This window comes from Acanthaster planci, linkage group LG12 (assembly GCF_054643075.1).
Source record: "Acanthaster planci isolate LZ-2023a linkage group LG12, COTS_SCS, whole genome shotgun sequence".
NCBI classification, from domain to species: Eukaryota; Metazoa; Echinodermata; class Asteroidea; order Valvatida; family Acanthasteridae; genus Acanthaster; species Acanthaster planci.
In genome coordinates, this window is record NC_141788.1 from 7,369,038 (window position 1) to 7,391,140 (window position 22,103).

The window sequence follows — 22,103 nt, forward strand, 5'->3', positions numbered from 1 at the left end:
TTTGTTCTTCATCGGTTCAAGATAATGTCAAACGTTGCCATGGAGACTGTGCCTGGTACGGCTCCCTGCTGCTCGAGTTCTCTTACAAATACTTTTAGTGAGATCGGGTCGTGGCCTCGACGAATGGGAAATCCCACATTGTTATATCTCCCGCTGTTCAGTTATTTAGAATTCCTTCCCAAGACAAGACAAGTTCAGATCCGGGTTTATGTTCAGAAAAGTTGGAAGGGCACATGAACACAATATAAGTAGCTATTCAAAGCGCTACTAAGGCAAACAAGAACTGAATATATTCCACTGACATCCTTTTGTAATTCTATGTTCGAAGGCAGATATTTGGCCTCGAAGCAAAATGGAGACTTGTAATGTACATTACTTAAATTTTGAACTGTTGAAATCACATGAGCATATATACTCAAGTTTGTAAGGGCCACATCAAAGCGTACATGTATAAGGGCCACATTACTTCGCCATGCACGGCGAGGTAATATCACACTACAGTGAGTTCATATCCGGCGAGTTACATCCGCAGACGGTACTATTTCTCCCAATATTCTGTATACCATGCGATACAACCCCTATGTTTGGAATCATTTAGCCTAAACTTATGACACTCTCCCCTGGCACCATATCCAGTATCGCTACGCCGCCGGGCACGAACAATGGTCAAAAGTAGTTCCAGTTAATTCCACCAGGCTCCGAACAGAGTATTTTCAGACAATAAATTTTGAGCGCGCTCGACTTACTCAGTCGTCATGGATACATTTTTAAAGGTAGCCCCGGACTCGATTTTCCATTGTTTTTGTCTGGTAAAAAGGACATTGCGAATCCATTTTTTCCATATGATATCTGCCAGTGTGATCTGTGGTTCGTTTCTTGCACAGCTCATAGAAAATCTGGACTGGTGATGCGTTTGTACCGACTGCATTGAAGCCACCGGTATACCGTGCTGAATACAAAGGCAATATCTGGCTTGCTTGCCATTGTAACTATTGATGCAACGAACCAACTTGGTTTACCATCGAAGCCTTAGTATGCTGATGAAGGGCATTGTGAGTCCAGATTTTGGACATGAAGTCCATCCATGTCTCTTATGGAATGGCGCCCTCTACCACTATTGCTTTCAGCAGTTTTTTTTTTTTTTACACACAACAGGCTGGGGAAACTGGACGCAAATAAAGGCTGGAAAATCGTGGCTTTGGAGGATTTTTTTTCAAAAAGAGTCAAATCAACAATAGAGTAAACATTTCAACATTGGAAGCTCACAAGAGGCCTGAAGACTAGTCTCCTCTCAAGAAATATAAAAGTCCTCTTTTTCCCATAGGAAAGCACATGGTGTAACCCCTAAATAGGCAAAGATTTTCACTTGAACACAAATTGTCAATTTCTTTAGAATTTAGGTTTTTCTTAAGATTTTGTTAAAAACTGTCATTTCCAAATTTCCTACGGACATGAAATCATAGGCTGTACCCGAACTACTGGGCAGTGGCCTGAAATTACGCGGGAGTCTATGGTGGCCACACAGGCAGTTCCCATAACGTCGTGTATAATTTCAAGCCATAGTAATTCGGAAGCAGCCTTACAAGTAGCCGTGGAAGCACTGGACTTTGCTATTGCCCAGAACAGGGCGCTGGGAAGGGCTGATGGCTTTGCACCGTGATTGGCTACATTGTGTACCTGTGACCGCAGGGTTAGCGTTTCCTGTTCGCGTTATTTAAATTTTTTGGTTCGCCAATGGCAATGCTTTGACAAGGGCAAAGTTTCGGCCATACAAACATGGTACGATCACAGTGTGGTAATTTGTCTTCTCACTGAGTATCGGTTATCACGTGTCTTTGGCGATATATTTCACATTATTGGTTATCGATATCTTGATCAATTTCGGATGAACGAATAAAGCGTAGAGAGAATATTTTCAGTAATGAGAAAGAAAAAGAAAAATACTGCATTGATAACCACGGCACTTTTGTAACGCATTGAGCGAGCTCGCGCGCCTGGCAGAAAGTTACCCACAATGCTCTGCGAGTCGTTAGCTGTGACTCGTGTGACGTATTTCCTTAACTAAAATCTGTGCAAGGCCATCAGCCCCTTCCAAGCGCCCTGCTGGGCGACGAGCGAAGCACGATTTACACAATCTCACCATTTTTTGGGGCCAAACAATCTCCTTTTTCAAAAGATACTGTTGGGGCACTTTTAATGCTAATGAACTGGCCAGTAATTCTCACTTGAATTAGTGGTCTGCACCCATCATGTATTGATCTGCCTGGAAACTTGATATCGTTGTATAGCCTTACAACGCGGGATTTGAAAAAAACAGAAAGAAAGAAACTAGGTCTTCGTTATGCTATTGATATGCTGCAGGGTTTTGGGGCATGGCGCCCTCTATTCGGACGACACCCAATACAGGCACAGCGTGTTTTATTTCTGGCTTAACAATAATAAAATTAGAGAAAAAATAAACAGAAAAGACAGTTCACTACAACAGTAAGTAGGATCGCCGACAGTGCAGCACTTTCCATGCTTGTGACAAAATTCCGAACTGTTAGTGCCCTTTTGTGCCCGTAGCTTGCCTTTGTAAATGTAGACCTACAAATTGCACGCTTGATCCATGATTTCTCGACTTCGTCCCTGGCCGGCCTTATTCGCGTCCTTAGCGATATTCCACAACTCACAACGCCCGGGGAAGTTTATTTAGAACACATATCAACCATAACCAATGAATGGAGATAGGAGTTGTACGGTACTTTTTACCTACTCCTTATTCTCTCCCCCTCTCTATTCTATCCGATCACGGATGACTTTATAAATGATTAATATGGAAAAGTCTACACCACTGGGTTGGAGAGTGTCTTGTTTCAGTGCGTCACTAGACTCGGTGTCTTGACCCGGTATAAAAGTGACGTTCCATCAGAGTCCAGCCAGCCCCCCCCCCAAGCAGCTGAAGTTATCTTCAACCCGCCGGACCTAGTTTTTCTGGCCCCGTGATCGTAAATCAAAGGTGATTTTCCTGATCCTCTGGGGCTCGGTAGGCAACGAAGTGAGCTGGCTGCCTTGGTGCTGTCACATGATCGGCGCGTGCACACACTGTGAAATCCTCTTGGATGAAAACACAGATTAGCGTTTGTGAACGGCTAAGGACGTTTTCAAGAGCGCCATTAGACCTAGAAAGCAATTTATCGATTTCACACAAAACCTGCCAATGTCGTTCAAGAACTTTGAATCAACACCTACCCACAAAATAAACCTAAATTATCATACGTGGCAATCTAACCAGCAACAATAAATTCTCATTACAGTGCATAACATTCATTTTGGGGTTGCTAAAGCAATCATGGGACACAGTTCTTCTGATACAGCGATACATGTACCAAAGTCTTAAAGATCGAGGTTGAGATCATGCAGTAACGGCACCTATCACGCCGACTGAGAGCACTGACCGCCCATGTATGATTTTTCCACAAATTTACATCTCATTCTACAGAGATTGAGGGCTGCAAAAAAGACAACTACACAATCAAACATATAAATCATCAGAGACACAATGACTTCAGATTTATTTCCAGGAACACGTCAGCAAAAAGTCACAGGAATGGAGGTGTCATTGGTCTCAAGGCTACTGAACGATAATACCAGTTTTTTTTAGTCGACAATGACTGACGCAACATTTATGTTTAGTTATGAAGTCGGCGCAACATTTTATAAAATGTACCAGGCACGTATTTGGGTTATCGGTACTCAGCACCTTTGGTTGGCATGCAGAAACAATCAATGCTAATTCACATCACGCCACCCATTTCCAGATATATGAGGACGACGTGGCCCAAGCCCACGGCAAAACTATGACGTGAGTGGTGGTGGATGCGTGAGCAATTAACGTGGGTGTAGCGGAGGTGAGGCAACCACCACGCCCTGGTCATAATATCCCGGTTAAAAACGCCGCTGACAATGCTTCTCATAACATCCTGTGCTCTGACACAAATCAGTTCTTAATTTCCCGGTTTATTTTGCAAGTTGTTTAAGTTAATATCACCGCCATTTGCCCACAATTAAATATTACTGAACGTTTCTTTAAAATCTCTCACTCCAATGTCACGGAGCTGAATGAGATATGTAGAGATCAGTATCAGTACCAACTTCAATTTTATCGTAAACGACACATCAAAGTTAATGAAGACAGTCATTCAATACCCTAATCCATTCACACAGCGGATGTTGACGACTTTTCGTTTCAATTTGAACTGAAGATGGCGACCAGTCAACAAATCCTGTACATTGCTCTCCTGTTTTTGGTCTTTCATGCTATTTCCTGCTCCCAAGTTTACCAGTTGATAGAGTTTCTTCTTCTAATGATTTTGATCACTTTCTTCATGGCCTACCTAATGGGAATGAGCTGTCATTTGAATGTTCTTAATGTTTGTTTGTTTGTTTCTTCTCCGTGTGTCCTCGGTCCCCCTAGTACATGTACGTGTTTATTTATCCTGACATTCAGGTGTCTGTTTTTGTGTGTTGTATTTGATGTTTGTTAATATGTTTGTCTGCGGTTTATTGTTTGTCTTTGTGTCAATAGTCACTTCACCTGTGCTCCCCTGGGTTGTGATTCCCCTCCACTCCAACAACATCTTATTTCCTGGATCACTGTCATTCTCCCTTATTGTTTTTGTTTTGTCTTGTTTTTCCGGTTAATTGATTTATGTATGTGTATTCTCGACTTATTTGTACATGCACACACATATCCGTTTTTTATTATCTAGTGTTTGTCTTTAGCAATTATATGTGTCACAATTTAAATTACAATTTCTTTTGAGTTTATTTATTTCCATTCCTGTAATTGGCGGTATTTCTGCTGTTGGATGTGGCTAATAAATAAATAAAATCAATTAATTAATTAATATCTCAAGCTCATTAGTATCACTATTAGCTAACCCCGTTCGTACATTTTGTCTCGCTTTTTCCTAGTTTAACATTTTGCATTGGTCTCAGCGTAACGTAACATAAGGGCGACCACGTGATCCACATGTACTGCCCTGATCACGTGAACATCATTCGCTTTCACACGACAGCACAGAGGAATGTGAGGAAATATTTGTGACAAGGAACGGCGACTATTTTGGAGTTAGAAATGAAAATATTGTTCTTGCTGTGGAGACTACGGTCACGTGACCTCGCCTTGTTGGTTGAATCCCATACGAGACTCAAAGTGAAGGAAAATGTCAGACCTCAGCCCTTATCAGTACGAAAACCGCAACGTCAGGAATTCGGATTCGGGGGATTCTTTGATTACGATGGGGGGTATCATCAAGACTAGTCTACATACGGGCTGAGAATGAGGAAATCTCGGTATAGCAAATAACTGTCCCGTCTTTACGACATAACTGAACCTTCAGTTAAGGGCGGATCCAGAACAAATGGGGGGGGGGCAGGCCCATAACTAGGACTTTTCGTGGGGGGTGTGAATCCTCAACAAAGCGGACCAAGCATAGCGGACCTTTTTTTGAAAAACAGCAGGATTCATGAGGTTATACCATTTTTTGGAGGGGGTTATAAGTAAACTCCGGAAGAGGGGATTGACCAAGGCGAAAAATATAGAAGCGCGAGTTATTTTTTGCGTAAACTGTTACCTATAGCTCAAAATCATTTCTTGCCTCAAAAGCGGACTTTTAATCACGTGGGAAGGGGGTGCGGACGCTCCCCCTAACCCCTCTAGTTACGGGCCTGGCAGGGAAAATTTTTATGAGGGTTTAGAAAGGCGGAAGTTTTTCAATGTAACATTTGACGGCCTTTCTGAGGGACGAGGCTACATTTGGGGGCTTTTTACATGCTTCGAAGACGTCATGTAGGAATAAAATAGACCAAAAATTCGCTTTTTTCTCATTATTAAAAATAGGGGCTCCTTTTGGGGAGGGGAAGATTTTGGCACACATTGTCCCCCCGAATCCACTCTTGCTCAACGTACAAGTACGTCACTTTTTTCACCCTTTGAAAGTTTGAAATATACTTTACTTAAGTTGCTTAACCCCCCCCCCCCCCAAAAAAAAAAACGAGTTTCGAATATGTAACGGTGAGATACTGCGCTGAGCTACCCATGTGACATGGACCGCTAGCTGAAGACTAAATACCAGCTGGTACATTTTGAACAGCTGACCGAGTCAATGAGGGGATCAGATCGTCGGGTAGTGCCACACCTCCCCCCACCCCGCCCCCGCCGTCCAGGGACCAGGTCACAGGAGGTCACAGCTAGCGTGCGAAGAAGGTCAAAACGCTTACCCCAGCTGACGAACATAACCTGTCGAGTCTGGAAGCTCGGTTCTGGTAGGGACGAGGTACTGCAAGAACAGCAATATTTAAAATTGAAAAATAACAATTTTTGAAAAGACCGAATTGGCCAAAAAATACAGAACAGACAAATTTGCGACATGCCATCGAACAGTAAGATGACGGTGCTATACCTCAATATCTTTTGAAATGGAAAACAGCCGTTCTTTTGTCGGCCAAGTCTGAGGTAAATCTTTCAGGTTAAAAAACCAAAGGCCACCTCGACAATCGAGAATCGTTTGATTAATCTGTAGCAGGCCTCCGGGCAGGGGCACCATGCCACCCCTTCCCCTCTGTCTCCCCTCCCTCACGATCCAGAGGGTGGGGATGGGGACGGGTGGGCCTTAAACTAGGCAAGAACCTTTACACCGAAATCAAGGTAAAGTTGGGCTAAATGACGAATTCAATTTTCATGATGAATTTTGATGGGAGAGCGGATTACTGAAATACAAACATCTCTGAAGGAAACTTGAGGCCTGGGGCATTTATGACGAGTGGGGTGGGTGGGGATCGAAGCAGGTTAGGGGGGATGAAGATGTTTAACAACCCCTAGTCTCCTAGAAAATCAGCCTGATTGGCAAGTCAAAGAGGGACTCCATCTCAATGCCCATAATGCCGGGGAGCGTTCTCTCGTTTTCCCCTGGCCTCCGGAAGCGGGAGAGATTGAGCATTTCCCCCCGAAGATACGGATCTAGTTTAGGTCAGTGGTTCTCTGGGGATCCGCCGTCTGACCAGAGATGGCGGCTGGGCCGGTAACAGGTTATGGGGTGATGCACGCCAACTTGCCGACAAGGTCCAGTTAATTATAGGCAATCTTTTCGGTTTTACCTGACCATCTTTGCAGGAACTCTGACATTAACAAATAAAAAAGGGGGGAGGTGGGGGTAACTGAAAGTCTAACTCAAATCAAGGACTTATGACGGCATATTTTGTGATTTTTTCACGTATTGTTGTGGTCATTTCAAACCGAAACAGGGCGGACATGCCCCTCTCAAGAGTTGGCAGTCTGTCGACGATCATTTTAGGCCTATCACAGCATGAAGAAATCGTCACGAGGGGAGTTGTTCAATGACGTGTCCTTTCCTGGTTCTGTCTCCCCGATTGCCAAATACATGCTCATACATGTTCTTGAGTTGTTCAACATTATTGCTGAGGACACCCCCCCATAATTAGGCCTCACCCCTCAAAATTACTTTGAAGTGATTAATTATTGTCTATCTTTTCTATTTGCTATGTTAGGACCCAGTACAATAACTCTAGCCATATAGAAAATCCCATTTTGTGAAATGGAATATAATGCAACTTTACTTTTAGATTATTTATTGCATTTTCTTTCCATTTTCTGAGGAGCTCGACAACATGAACAGAAACGGAAAGTCTGTAAAAATTGACCAAAGGCGTCATTCATTCTTCATTCCTTTGGGATCGTGCTGGATGGAGTGAAAAATTTCTCAATTTCTGGCGAAGCAAGACCCACATCCATTTCAAAACCTGTTCATTCCTCCTACAAGCGCACCTATTCAAGAACAAACAAATTGTTCAGGCAGGATTAAATTCCCTCTTTACAGAAAACAAGCCCACCTCAAAAGGGTTATTGGCATATCAGCAAAGGGTTACTGGTAATATCAGCAAACAAGGTTAAGTATCCAAGACCTTCACCAGGGTAGATTTACTTCCAAGATGGGACGTTCGAATTCCAGACTTTTCTCTCGTGATTGCGTGATGGAGTCGTCAAACGCCGCGTTGGTGGTTTTGCGAGGGAGGTCACTGTCCCGTTTACGACCCCCCAACACCTCGTCCCTTTGAACAAAAAAACCCGCCTCAAAACCTAGGCCGCCTTGGATACAGTCTTAACCAATCAGCGTCTGGGAGGCCTGTCTGGCCCCGCCCACTCCTTGACGTCAGACAATCGTACGATGCGGAGGCTTAACTCCTTGCCTTTGGAAGATAATCGCTCTACTGGGGATTCCTGAAAAGAACGCATTCAATGATTTGACAAAGCTCCAGTCAAACCAGAAAAACTGGTAATTCTCCTTAATTCTGATCACTGCGAACTCACAACGACCCTATAGCATTGCGCAACTGATCACGGGCCACACTATGGAGCAAAAGATAACACAACTACCCACTATAGTGTTGTCTTCCAAAATAAGATCCAAGTTTAGTCTTGCATACGAGCGACCTTTTGAAATCGCCACTTGACCAAAAGATGTTAACACATACTTTTAGTGGTGGTCAAGTAACAACACTTACCTCACGAATTTACAAAAGTAAACAAAACCAGCTGTTCTTGGCAAGTAATTCTGCTAAGTGTTTCTCAATCACAGCAATGTGAAATGGAGGTGAAGGACCTATAGCTTTCGCTCGCGCCGGGAAGATTGCGCAATCTGTCGAAAGACGACAGGGACACCCCCCCCACGGGATATCGCGCTACAATGGGAGGTGCGCCCCTGGATGGCGGAGACTCGAGAGACGCAGTCGTGACGTCACAAGCCGAGAATCAGCTGAGATCTGGTGATCAGCTGGCTGGGGGTTAAGGTTGCGAGGTTGGGGAAGCCCGCGCGGTATGCGCACGAGGAGGGGCCCCCTCGCTGGGGCTATAAAACACGGTTGGGATTCCCTCTCGCCATCAAACCACCACCGAGACCGTTGAGCACCGAGTCAGCCCTCCAACCAAAGCCTGAGCGATCTGAAGCCTCTCCTGCTCCCGCCGACTTAGTCGTTTTTTTGCTTTTTCCAGCCCAGTGAGACTTGGTGGGAAAACCAGGCAGCAGATCTATCCCCTGGACAAACTCCACAATCTGCATTTGCTGACATTCTTGACAAGGGGTCGGTCTCCTCTTTCGAGTCCTTCAGGAAGACTTCTTCTGCCAAGTAAGGTTTCTTTGCTAAATCTCCCGACTGTAAGACGATCAACTTTACTCTCCTTCCTCCGTGCTCTTCGTAGTCGCTTGCTGATCTCCATTCTGTGCAATTGTTATTTCTTGAAGAGATCTTGATCACAAATGCAATTCCAATCGTCTTTTAGTTTTACGGCTCTTACCATCCAAACTATTGCAATGTATACTGACAGATGGATTTTCTTTCATTAAAAGTTGCCCTCCAATACTTTACCTTGTAGTAACTTATACTTCTGACGGACCGTTTTCAAGGAACGCGGTCGGCTGTCCCATATGCGACTTGCACTGATTTCGAGCAACGCTGACCAAGACAGCCAATTCAAGTCCACTAGTTCATGTCGTGACACGCGTGTGACATATTTTTCCAAGCGGTGAAATTTCAGTCCGAAATATCAAGGGGTGGAGAAATGCAGATTCAATTTCACAAAAACTGTGTTGTTGTTTGAGAGGCGGGTTATCAGCGAATTTCTTCCTTTTCTTTGATGTCTTTCAATTAGCAGACGACAACTTTCCGAGTCACATCCCGTCCGTTGCCATAGCAACCTTATCCACCATGAGCGGCATCGTCATCACTCTCAGTCTCCTCGCCTGCATCCTGGTCATCTCGGAGGCCTGCAACAGGTCAGCCCAAGGCGACTTGCCGGCTGGCTACACCCCACCACCCTCGGCTGACGGCGGCTCGTACGGCCCCGGGTCCGGTCCAGTCCCGCCGCATCCCTTCAGGTAAGGCTTATCGATTAAAATGATAAGTTTTCTCTTGAAACTGTAGCAAGTGTCCTTTACACGAACTGTCAGTCACCATTTAAGAAATGTATACCAACGCAGGAAGAAGCCGATTTTCACATGACCTACTAATATACAATAGACTCTTCTTACAAACGTGAATCTGTAACCGAACTCGGTCGAAAATATAATGCACATTAATGTTGGCATTGCCACTTCAACTGGATCATTTCAAACACGTTATGACTTGAGGCCTCGGGTGGTGTATCCTCGAAAGACATCAGTTAATTGAAGTAATTATGACGCCTGGTACTTATTGGAGGCCAATTATATCGTTAGTGAACACACCCAAGTTCCATCTAACCGATATTCAACAGTTTTGAGCTGGAAAACTTATTTGGGCATTATTTTGTAAAAATCACATTTCGCGGAAACACAGAACAGTCCAAAGTCACACGACTCTCACGGTTTATAATGCGGTTTGTATCAACAGGAGGCGCCGAGACGACGACAGTGACAACAACAATGACGAGCAGCAATCCCAGGTCGTGACCAGGATGATGCAGAAACTCTTTGTCGACTTGGACGTGGACGGCGACGGTAGCGTCTGTGCCGATGAGTGGGCCAAGCGGGGAGGCATCGCAGACGACTATACTCAACTCCTGGCCGACTTCGACGGAAATGGTAAGCTTGTTTTTTTGGGCCAAATTTTCTTCACGGTGACGGGCGTAACTAATGTCTCTGGTTTGTCCTATTCCTCTAATTGCTTATTTTATGTATAGGGAAGAATTAAATTGTGCGAAAGAGAAGAACGACCTTGAAACGAGCAACTTCAAATTTTCAGACTTTAGGTCCTAGAAACTATTCTAAAATACATCAGTGCTCCAACGTTACTTTTCTCCCACCAACACCCAACTCTCAGTAACAGTGAATGACTGACTCCATTTTCTCTATATTTCGGCAATTGGTGACATGTACCCTTAAATCCTCTTTTTTCAGGGGACGGCATACTTTCGTTTGACGAGTTTTTGTCAGCATCCAAATCGTGAGATCTTGCAGCCTGAACAGGGTGAGTATCCAGAAAATGGTAACAGACATGGACTCATCTTGTCAGTTTCCACTTTGGAAAATGTACACACGGAAGATGAACGCTTACTCAGTCTTTTTTTTTTAATCCTTTGTTGCTTTTAGGTCTCGATTTTGGATCTTCTTAATACTCTACGACTGTTGCTTGAGCGAAAGCACCCGACGGCCCCGACCTGTGTGATGCTCTAGATGTAACTACACTACGTACTGCAAGGTAGTCCGAACGCACGATTGTCCAAAGACAAAAATATTCCTGTACAGTTCGTGTGCTCCTTGCATTTGAAAAACAAGCTTTTTAATTAAGCAGGGGAAAAGCCATCTGAAAATTTAAGTCTTCGCTTAGATATTTTGCTTCAAATTATTTATTGTTATTCTAACGTTGAAGGTTATTCCTGTCGGTTTTGCACTTGTTAAGAATCCGGATTAAACTTTTGGTCATTACATTAACATAGAAAGGGAACTCTTCACTTAGTATAAAAATCCCCTGCAATAACCCGAGGACGTACATGTAACAAGAAATAAATTAAGGAATGCTTTTCTCTGATTTTTGTTTTGTTTTTAATTTTCCCTAATTGGATGAATGAAGCTGTTTATGATATTTTTATATAAAAATTATATTTTGTGTAATATTAATTTTGCGAATCTCACCAGTCCTGTAGACTCTTGTTTGGGTGCCCACACTTCTTTCTTGAGTATACACGACTAAGATTGTGGCTCATCCTGCAAACGGAAATTACAAAAAAAAGAGATTGCTTACTGTAATGGCTTGCCGTATTTTTGTACCTATATGGAAAAACAAACGCCCTTTGTTTCCATTTCAAACATACTGCAGTTATTCGGACGTCACTTTACGCTGCCACTAGAGGGCGCTCTTTACGAGTCAAGTGCAAAACGAAAATCTAATTTGTTCCTGGAGTTAACTCGAGCAGTAATGCACACCGGCCATTAAGTCTCGGCACCACTTAGAAAAAAAATATAGGCAGACAAATCAAAATGAGCATTTGTAAAATTTGGGTCTCCATGTTTATTTTGAATAAATTCTGTCTCGAAGGAAGGTTCGTTTTACAATGATTTTCTTCCCGTCGTTGTGACAATTATTATTGATTTAGATTGTATTGTTTTTCTTTCAGGGGGGGGACCAAGGAATAAGATTGCGTGTAAGTTGTTGATAAAGCTTATAAATAAGGGGGATTTCCCTTCCTAGACCAGAGCGCGGTATCACATTTTGTCAGCCGTTTCCGAGTACGTGGTCTCCCTTCTTTGATTCATCGATCAATGTCTGTTTGACGATATTGTTTTCAAACCTCTGCTCAGATCCGGCTCCAGACATCGGATCCACAAAATTTCTGATTGCCTGAGCATAATGGCACTCCCAGCTCAAAACACCTGCGGCAGCAAAGTCGCATGGGATCTGAAGCGAGTGATCACTGGCCGAAGTTTGCATTCATTCCGTTGCTTCAAAGTTACATTCAACATGATGTATTAAAACGTGAGCTTGCGCACGATGCTGGCGAAGACAAATGTAGAAACGCTGCCCGTGCTCGAATAACCCGGAATCGGTGGGTGTTGGACTACAAAGTGGTAAATCGTGAGACCCGCTCAGCCCCCTCCTCCTTGGAAACTGGAGGAGACCCTTGTCTCCTAACTTACTTTTAACGGGTGATTTGAGTCTGCCAAATGTAACTATTGCGAAACTTAATTTTAAAAAGTGCCAATTGTTATCTTCCTGAAAGGCAGACACTATATACTCGGTAAAATAAACAAAATGCACAATCTTCGACACAGAAGTTTGTAACTGGCTGTTATTACTTGACTGGATCATCACATGCCAAGTACTTTTGTCCTTGAACCATCTAAAGCGGAAGGTAGCGAGGAGAGAGACTGGGAACTTGACTGTTTAAAAAGGCAATCTGGAATAGTTGGCTCTCACTAAAAACGCATGTTTGGAGAGCGCGTTACCGAAGTTGGCTTTCATCCAAAAACATCGAAATAAACACTCGACTTCCTTAAAAGTAAGCGCCCATGAGTATTCGGTAATACATCACACAGCTCGGGGAAATTTTGAAACTTTTCGATTTTTAAGTGATTTAGACTGGCTTCATGACAATAGTTACACTTTACTGACTTGAATGTTTACCACATCAGTGTCATCCCGGACCTTAGGAAAACTATAAATTGAGTGGTTTTGACAAAGTGGGTCAAATCCTTCTGTCTAGCGAATGACAACACATCTGCTCAGAATTATCGCGCCGGTTCAAGCTTTTTCAGACTTGGAGAACGGTCGTCGTCACGTCGCCCAACAAAAGTGATTCTGCAAAGTGACGAAAAGTTTCATCCTCTTGGACACCTTCGAGTTCATCATCTTTGTTATTGGCTTGACGTCATGGAGTCCACGTGGCTGGTCCTGCTTTGTCTCTTCACCTTAGTAATTGCCAGTGACGCCTGCCGATCTGCCGTGGGGAAGCCACCCTCTGGACCTGTCCCACCAAGCCCATTCAGGTAACCGCTCCCTCCAAAACCCTATTATTAGAGCACGCTATTTCCCTTTCGCAAAAACGACCATTATCATGCAACCAAAAATATCTCCAATTTTTTTCTTTTCGACGAGCGACCTAATGCGTGACTTGGGCCATCGAGTTCTCTTTGCCACTTCGTATCAGTTGCACAGCTAAATCAGTGAACCGCCCCGCCGAATAAGACTTAATATCGAATCCGACCGCGTCACCGAAGGTTGCACGTGGGGCTAGAAAGGAAAAGCTCCCATGTTTTACAGTTGGCTGGGAAAGGAAAAACCTATGTTTGTCTTGATGCAAAACAAAGTTCTTACACATGATTATGATGAATTGAACTTTTTTCTTTGTCGATGGCAGAAAACGTCGGTCTGAAGGCAGGACCCAGGTTGACGCAGCGCCACCCACGTCCGCGGCTGAAAACAAGCGTCTCCTTGACGCAGGTCTGACGGTGTTCGGCAGCGAGGAAGGTCAACGCAAGGAAAGGATGGAACAGACGAAAACTGCTCACTGACGACGCGCAAACAGAATCGAACTGAGGCTGTAATGGAAAGGGAGGGCGCTGCATCGGTGATTCAACTTTTGCTCTAGGGCAAACATCCATCTTTAATATCTGTAAAGACTGTAAACTGGGAGTGGCTCTAGAGCTGGACACTTTTGATAAACATGGAACACGTTTTCGTGATTTTTTAAAAAAGAGAACTGTGAAAATTTTGTGAAACATATGGAGGGGAAAAATAATTCAGAGTGGATTTTCAAGACTTAAGTTGGGGAATCTTGGGAAAAAACAAAGCGAGAGTTCAATCGCCATGACACAGCTTGAGTTATCTGATCCGAAAATAAATTTTCAGTGCCTGTGTCGTATGAATCCATTTTTTGGACAGCACACTACCTTCTTTAATAGAAAATTAGTTCATTTTGGAGACTTAATCAATCAGTTTCTTATATGCAAAATTAAACATCCCCCTTAACCCACAAAAGAGTTCCTCATCGAAAAATTCAGGATAGAAAAAGCTGATGTTAGTGCAAATTCAGATCTAATAAATTAAAAATATTTTAAACAAAATTTTACTTTTTTCAAGGGAGAATATAGATGTATGCATAATCAGTTGGTGTACATACACTTGTGAGAAAATGCTCGCAACCATTTTGTTGAAATCAGTGTACATGCACAGAGTAATTGACGGTAAGGTCGGCCGGCAAATTTTGCATCAGTGAAAAATTGCAGCTGCTCAACCTCAAGGAGATGAAACAAGATGGTTTGTTACTAAACAAATCGGTAAGGGGAAAGAAGTTTTACTTTAGGCCTCGGTTTCAATACATTTGTACTATTGTCTGGTGTTGGAAATATTTGGAATTATTGTTCAGTGTGAAAGAAGTGCTTTGCTTATTTATTAATATTTGTTTGAAAGCATCAAAATAAAGTTCTCATTGATGGCTTATATAGAAATGGAGACAAATTCATTGTTTTGGGCAACACTATTTTTATTTTTAAAGATAATTCAATCATGTCGAACAGCCCACATTTTGTTAGCAACGGCTAAATATTTTCGGTTCCCCAAAAATATTTACACGCTAAAAGAGTTGGACTTATAATCAACTTTCATGTACACCGTACATGTACATTGGCATCTGCGAAGACTTCTGCTTCAAAGGACAGCTTGACCAAGTACCAACTGATTTCTACCCTTAACCTTATCTCAAAGATTTCCTGGATGGAAGTTTCTAGACTGTAGGATGATGAAGCATTCCTATGGATCGTCCTCTTCACCTTCTGAAATATTCCAGTGGAGGACTGAGAAACCAGAGAGTTCATGCCAAAAAAAAACAACAAAAACTCAACCCTGTAGAAAGACTGAAGATGGATCCATCAATCATGGAATTTTTTTAACTCTTAAATATGACATATCAATTATACTGTTTGTGACCTGTGTTCAGGATGAGACTGTCTACTGATGTCAGTCAAGTTACTGGCCCGAGGTTCAATGTCCAACTTTCATCATCTTTTCTTCTTCGGCACCGGTTTGAAGAAAGCGTCCAAAGCTGATTGCTTTTTACTGTCTCCTGAACCGCTTGAATCAAATTTGATTTTCTTGGGATTTACCTAACAGTGCCAGAAATAAAAGACAGAAACATCCATGACAAGATGACAGTTGTGGATGTGTCAACAGTGATCATATCTATCCTGATATCTCCTGGTTACTGGCTATATCCACAACTTTCTCAATTTACAATCTACACTTCAAACGGACAGGGCTGGAACCAGACTAGAGGTGACAACTCTTGTATCACTGGTCCACATGCTCCTTCATCACATCCAAAAATTCCCGTGAGATATTTTCTGGTTGTTTCATTTCGCGGAGCCTTGAGAGAAAGAATGGCCCCGGATACTCAGCAGAAAAAAAGTCATGTGGCAGTGCTGCATTCGAGTCCATCACAAGTCCCTGCAAGTCCATCATAAGTCATTCAGTCTTAAGCCAATCACAAGCTATGCAAACGAACTGTGACAACAGCATTCTTTTGTCATTGTTCACCCTGTTACTTATGACTGGCCTTGTGAAGGGACTTGTGACTCAACTTGTGAAAGGACCCGTGATAGACTTGAATAGAACACTGTCATGTGGTAACAAAATTATTTTCAAGTAAGATGCCAGGCTGTTAAAAGCAATCCTTGTTTCGCAGGTATTTGATCATGAGAAAAAACAATGGATATCCAGTTCCATGGAAACCTGTAAAGGCACATCCCTAATTGTCTTCATGTTTATCTCTCCATGAAAGTGTACTCGTTCACCCATCCTATTCTTTGGTTACCTTTGGAGGGTGGATGGATGTCTGGTAAGCGTTAAAACACTTCTTCATGGCTGTGGAGACAGCTGCCGTCCTAAAATCTTCCGCTGAAAGCCACCTGCAAGGCCGAGTTGCACCAGTGGTCTGCAATGTGACGTCAGATTCTTTAATACCGAAGGTTTCGACGCAATACGTCTGCTCGATGTGTGAGAACACATGGACCACCTGCACTCAAGAAAAAGAAACAAAACCTAAAACCATAACGAAAATACTGTCATATGTAAGAATGGCTCCATACCACAAATACAACCAACCCATTGGCCATGTGGGGTACTATTTGAAACTCCAATTACTTGGAGACAAAGAACCTTTCCTGATATTCATGCCCAGTTCATAACAGGTAAGCGTTATGAAGACGGGGGAGAGACTTTCACACAAATCCAAGATTCCCTTATTTTCTTACCTCTCCGATGGTGCGCCTGTCACGCTTTTCATTCATATTCATTCCCAGATCCTTTGTAAGGAAAGCATCAATGGCTTTGACCCGTTCAGAAACTGACCAATGATCTTCCATCCTGACACTTGGGAATTCCCACAGTCCGGCGAGCAAACCTGAATGGACAAAACAAACGTCCACCATTAATCGACCATGAGCACAAGCACCCCCTCATAGGTTGAAAAGAGCCATACTGGTCGGGAGTGTTAATTTGCTGGTAGTGATGCAACCGTAACGCATGCATTTCCTAGTCGTTCATGGACCAGCGAAGTTCAGTTCTGACCAAAGGAGCCTCCATTGGTCAGAGGTTGTGCTTTCTCTTGGTCCAGCTCACGGCTCACACCTGCTAAAGAATTATGGTCAATCTGTGGAAAAAAAAGACCATCAACACAGAAATACAAAACTATTCACGAGTAGGCCTATAAAGAATTTGGTGGTGACATTTGATGAATTTAATTAGTTGACAGCTTTGAAACCACAAATATCTGTTTACCTTTTTCTGACCTCTGAACGAGGAGATACTCAGATGATACGTCATCTTTATACTTCTTCTGAATGATGCAAACAGCTGTCTAAAAAATGTTTGAATAAAGAAATTGAAAACTGCAAGTCCAGCATATTGAACATTCTTCAGCATTCAATTTCTGTATCTGGCATTATAGGTATGGAGGGATTGCTAACAGTGAGCCCTGCCATATTTTCACTACCAAGTGAGTAGGATTTGACCAAAAAGTAGAAAAACTGACAAAAATTGAGAGACAGTGAGAGAGAGAGGCCATTTCAAATGGTGATATCTTTGTAGCTTTTTATCAAATTAATTGAAATTTAACTTATCTAGGAATCACTTCTGAGCAGTTCTTTTCTGCAATAAGCAGTCTCATAGTGTCTGCATGGCTAGTGGCCAGCAGGCTAACACACCTGTTCTTGTCGAGGGGGTTTCTTTCGAGGTTTACGGGGGAAGTTCATGACGCCTTGGTTGAGGTCCCAATCATCGCTGGCTGGTATGCAGAGCTGACAATTATCGGCAGCTGTTAGGGTGGAACATAATCTGGGACCATAAATGTAGGAAAAGATTAATTCATTAATTCTCTCAAACTCAACCTGGACAAACACACTTACCACACTCAATGTCCGGTAGAGAACATGATTTAGCCGGGCCTTTCCCAATAAAGTTTTCTTCGAGTCTTTCCTTAACAACTCTCTTAACATTTTCTTCCTACAGAGATGAGAAAATAACAGAAAAACAAAAACAGTTAACGAACAGTTCGGTTCACCGTGGTAATACTTTGTTTTTGTGAAAAATATTGCGACCACCCCTCTTCAGTTTTCGTCTTGGCAGACGAAAAGTGATCAAGTACTCTTACCAGCAGAATTGCCAAAAGTATAATGGCACGGGATGGAAATACTGCAAACTTTGTTATTCCCGGAAGAAAAACACATGTTTTGTTTTTTTATTCCAGCCAAGACGGGCTTCTTTTAATTCAAATCAATGAACCATTTGCCAATGTGTAAAAAAATAGACCACCAACTCACGTGCTGAAAAGCCCTGCACAGGTCACTGACTGGGCACTTGGCACAGGAGGGCGCTTTCGGAGTGCAGACGGTTGCGCCAAGCTCCATCAGGGCTTGGTTGAAATCACCTGGCCGCTCCCGGTCCACCAAGGTATTGGCCAAGGACCTTCAAAAGTACACACAGGCTGGATTTGTTTGGAATGTTCTGGTTTTGCTTCTCCGTAAAAGCTTTGAAGGAAAACTCGCAGCCATGATGGGTTGCGGCAGTGATTCATACAAGCCATGGTGGTTGAGGACTCGATGGGTATGGTTCAATAACTGCCCCATGGCCCGCCTACTTTATTGAGTTCTACAAATGCTGTTCTTGTACAGTTCATTCATACCTCGATCTCATGATTAGGTAGCTTTATAGGACAATTTCATGTCAAGCGATGCATGTCCCATTTGAGCTCAAATGTATGAATGTGGTTGGATTTAAGAAGAAGGAGATAAGGTGGGTTGAGGGCGGGACGGTTGGGGTGTATCTGCTGTTTTTGCCTTCTGTACAAAAATTGCAGCTGCAAGGAGAAATGAACACTTACCAAATTGCCGAAAGGACTGTTTGACTTGTGGAATCAGCACCAATGGATCTTGTTCGGCAAAACACCCTGATCACGTTGCCATCCACCACTCCAGTCGGCTGAACGGGAGATTCAAAAATTAACTTGAACATAATTTCAATTCTTAACAACTCAGACTTATGGTCAATATTTACAAGATTTCAAGTATTCAGTCTCCCTGTATGGCTTGTTTCTTCCAATCGACGCCTGTTTAAAGTACCTCTTTGAATGCGATGGACGCTATAGCCCCTGCCGTGTATCGCCCCACTCCCGGCAGCTGTTTCAAGAGTGACTCCGCCGTCATCGGCATCGTGCCAGAGAGATCCTTCATGACCTTTTTGGCTCCCTCGTACAACCGCCTTCCCCTAGAGTAGTAACCGAGCCCTGCCCACATCTCGTTCACCTCCTGCAGTGGACAAGAACCATTAACATAGATACTGCCTACAGTATGACTTCTCTGAAACACGTGATACAAAAGCTAATTTGTCAAAAGCCCTTACAATCAACTGCATTTCGAACAAATAAAAATAAAAACTTATCATAGGTCAAACAGCACTGGTTTAAGGTTTTCTGCAGGGTAAATTAGCTCTTGGAATCAGATTGCCTTCACATTTCAAATTTTCATTGCTATAAATTACAATTAAGCATGCTAAAAGTAAAATAATTTCTGAACTATTTTCTCACGGCAAATAATTTACCTCTGGTGTTGCAGAAATGGCAAGGTCTTCCAGGGTAGGCCATTTCTGTCTTGTGTAAAAATCAAAACAATTACAGAAATGAGGATTTATTAAAACAAAGCGCTGTGTGATGAAGAAAAGTAAAATCATAAAACACACACACAAATGCAAAAGAATTATTCCTGAAATAAAATAATCTGCAATGTGCTTACAGCATGCACGTTAAATTTTGACTTTAAATTGGACATTGATTTTATTTCAACAGAGAAATCACTCTCTGGTTTCAATCCAGTTTAGAGCCTCCTACATATGAAGAACAGGTTGTGTTCAAGACATGGCAAAAGTGTAAAAACATTGGTGAAACACAGCGAAGGGGACAGTCATTTACTGACCCCTCTGCTGTTTTTTGTACCACATATGGGTCATTCTACAAATTCATGGTTCACATATTTGACATTTTAATGCCCCTTTTACTACTGACCAGTGTAATTCTACACAGAAATATCACTGAAATTGATTTCAAACTATTACTATATGCATTTGTTTAGCGGGTAATTTGCATAAATTCACCACTCTTAGAAATTACAGAGTGTGTTCTGAACTTATAAAATCATATGTCAGACGTGACAGAGACACATAAAATCGATAGAATGCCCCGTATCAATTTCCCATACACAGGTGCATTACACAGCTGCCTGTCATAGCCAAATTTCCCTTTCGAGAATTCGCAAACCACACAACTAATTCTTCACATGTCTCTTCTAAAAAACCCTCTTTTATAAATGTTGAAATAAAAGACGGTAGAAAACTGTCGTACAGCCAACCATCGGTTGTAGTAATCTATCACCGTAGCTACTTGCGTCTGTTGCAGCATGATCTCTGACACCCAGACAGCGTAGGCTCGTTGGTTGGGATCTTCATGGTCTGCCTGTTGACAAATTCAAAAATCACGAATGAACCCTTCCTTAAACATGACCAATAACTTGAGACAAGAGAAACCTTAACTGTAACTTATACAAAGGAAATTATTTGGCCTAAAATGGGCGATTATTTGTTATGTTGGTTTTTGTTTACCCATTTCCTCCATGGCAGGTCCCTTTTGTTAGCATCATACCACTTCAAGAGATCCCGACGGAACTGGGTAATGTCTTTCTCCTCGGTGAAGAAGTGAAAGGGATTTGGAGGAGTATGATCCCCTGAAAAGCAAACATTTGATTGAAGTCAAAATAACAGCTCGGCCAAGTTTAAAATCCAGAACATCTGACAATTAATTAATATGAACTAAACCTACAGCTATGAACATACAGCATGGAGACAGTTTAGATATGATTCTTTACTGTTCTGCAGGAATCATGGGATGGAGTGATAGAATTTACTTAAAGTTAAACTGAAGTTTGAAGAAAACTTTCTTTAATCTTCGGTAAATAAGGCCATGAGAATACAACTTTACAAACTGTAGCTTTGTGTTCATCGCCTGCGTGTCCCAATGTCACTGCCCCCAAAAATCATTATAATTACAATTAATTATTCACAAAAATTTCATTAATTGTAAGAAAAAGACACAAAATCACAAAAACCTGAGTTCCGAATCCCCAGTAGCTGTATAAAACACCATTATGCATTTCCTCCATACTAAACTCGGTTTAGTTTTTTTTTGTACGTCCAGGTGTAATACTCACAATGCAGGAGTGCCAGGATTGCCCTGAGCCATTGATTCCCAAAAGAATCTAGACAGTTCTTTCTGACAGAGTTGGACATTGATACTTCAGATTCCTATGTCATTGATCTATAAACTGATGAAGGGCCTACATCAACTCGTCCCATAGCAAGGCTTTCGGTCGTAGTTTGAGCATGTTTGGCTGTATGATACTTGAACATGTTGAAAAGAAGGGCCCACTTGAAGGTTGAAATTAAATAAGGAAAAATGAAATAATGTCTCGTGGGTTTTGCTGGGCATGTTACCGACAAAGCTACCTCTATTCTCATGGCCCAAGATTCTTATATATTTGTTTGGCACCTTGTCATGACTGTAAACATAAAATAAAAACACTGACAATTAGTGCGGTGTAGTGTCCACTGCCGTGAGTAGATCTGTCCTTACCCTCGGCGCATGAATCAGTACAAACTTTCCTCTTCTTCCTGAGAGATTTGCCAACAGGCAAGAAATCGCCATCGTCCTCTGGTCCAGTCTTTTCGTCCTCGCCGGCGGATGAATTACATTCAGAATTCGACGATTCTTTCCTTTGACTTACCGCGGATGAACGAGTTGACTTTCTCTTCATTTTCTGACGGATATAATGTACACCAAATCGAAGATTACAGTGAGCAATGTTAACACGAAAACGCCCGATCATCAGCACTTGACACTCGATTGTCAGCGAACTGTCAACCGAATCAGCAGACGTACATGTACATGTAATAACTTATGCAACCCACGTGTACATGTTTCCCGCGCAACTCTCCGCGAAAGACGTAAACAACGTGCGCCACGATCTCCACTG

General features: G+C 42.5%; 2 protein-coding genes and 1 long non-coding RNA gene across 5 annotated transcripts; 2 read left to right on the forward strand and 1 right to left on the reverse strand.

Moving 5' to 3' along the window:
• The first annotated feature begins 8,878 nt into the window (after positions 1-8,878).
• Positions 8,879-12,075, forward strand: LOC110977711 (uncharacterized). Of its 2 annotated transcripts, none has more exons than XM_022232058.2 (5): positions 8,879-9,186; positions 9,710-9,935; positions 10,429-10,619; positions 10,935-11,004; positions 11,127-12,075. In XM_022232058.2, the coding sequence occupies exons 2-4, from the start codon at positions 9,766-9,768 to the stop codon at positions 10,982-10,984; spliced, it is 411 nt and encodes a 136-aa protein (XP_022087750.2). In that variant the 5' UTR covers positions 8,879-9,186; positions 9,710-9,765; the 3' UTR covers positions 10,985-11,004; positions 11,127-12,075. The 2 variants fall into 2 exon arrangements, with proteins under 2 accessions (XP_022087750.2, XP_087000629.1); XM_087144503.1 differs by having other exon boundaries at positions 8,886-9,186; positions 9,713-9,935.
• Positions 12,076-12,220: 145 nt separating this feature from the next.
• Positions 12,221-14,981, forward strand: LOC147797111 (uncharacterized). Its single transcript, XR_015427413.1, has 2 exons — positions 12,221-13,520; positions 13,892-14,981. It is a non-coding gene; the product is annotated as an uncharacterized LOC147797111 (long non-coding RNA).
• Positions 14,982-15,376: 395 nt separating this feature from the next.
• LOC110977746 (adenine DNA glycosylase-like) lies at positions 15,377-22,060 on the reverse strand. 2 transcript variants are annotated; one of them, XM_022232158.2, is made up of 13 exons: positions 21,704-22,060; positions 20,677-20,798; positions 20,420-20,530; positions 19,624-19,668; positions 19,146-19,331; positions 18,908-19,005; positions 18,348-18,492; positions 17,934-18,030; positions 17,733-17,842; positions 17,308-17,386; positions 16,782-16,930; positions 16,343-16,543; positions 15,377-15,635 (listed from the first exon to the last, which is right to left on the reverse strand). In XM_022232158.2, the coding sequence occupies exons 1-13, from the start codon at positions 21,954-21,956 to the stop codon at positions 15,531-15,533; spliced, it is 1,701 nt and encodes a 566-aa protein (XP_022087850.2). In that variant the 5' UTR covers positions 21,957-22,060; the 3' UTR covers positions 15,377-15,530. The 2 variants fall into 2 exon arrangements, with proteins under 2 accessions (XP_022087850.2, XP_087000627.1); XM_087144501.1 differs by lacking the exons at positions 15,377-15,635; positions 16,343-16,543; positions 16,782-16,930 and adding an exon at positions 16,944-17,179.
• Between the last annotated feature and the right edge of the window lie 43 nt (positions 22,061-22,103).

What these genes read in the sequence shown, in the direction of transcription:
- LOC110977711 (XM_022232058.2), top strand. Translation starts at nt 9,766, where the DNA reads ATGAGCGGCATCGTCATCACTCTCAGTCTCCTCGCCTGCATCCTGGTC. An exon ending in GTCCCGCCGCATCCCTTCAG is followed by an intron (nt 9,936 to 10,428) that starts GTAAGGCTTATC and finishes TTGTATCAACAG; the next exon opens with GAGGCGCCGAGACGACGACA. An exon ending in GGCCGACTTCGACGGAAATG is followed by an intron (nt 10,620 to 10,934) that starts GTAAGCTTGTTT and finishes CTCTTTTTTCAG; the next exon opens with GGGACGGCATACTTTCGTTT.
- LOC110977746 (XM_022232158.2), bottom strand. Translation starts at nt 21,956, where the DNA reads ATGATCGGGCGTTTTCGTGTTAACATTGCTCACTGTAATCTTCGATTT. An exon ending in CCATTTCTGCAACACCAGAG is followed by an intron (nt 19,332 to 19,623) that starts GTAAATTATTTG and finishes TGTCCACTGCAG; the next exon opens with GAGGTGAACGAGATGTGGGC. An exon ending in CGTTCAGAGGTCAGAAAAAG is followed by an intron (nt 16,931 to 17,307) that starts GTAAACAGATAT and finishes TTGTCCATTCAG; the next exon opens with GTTTGCTCGCCGGACTGTGG.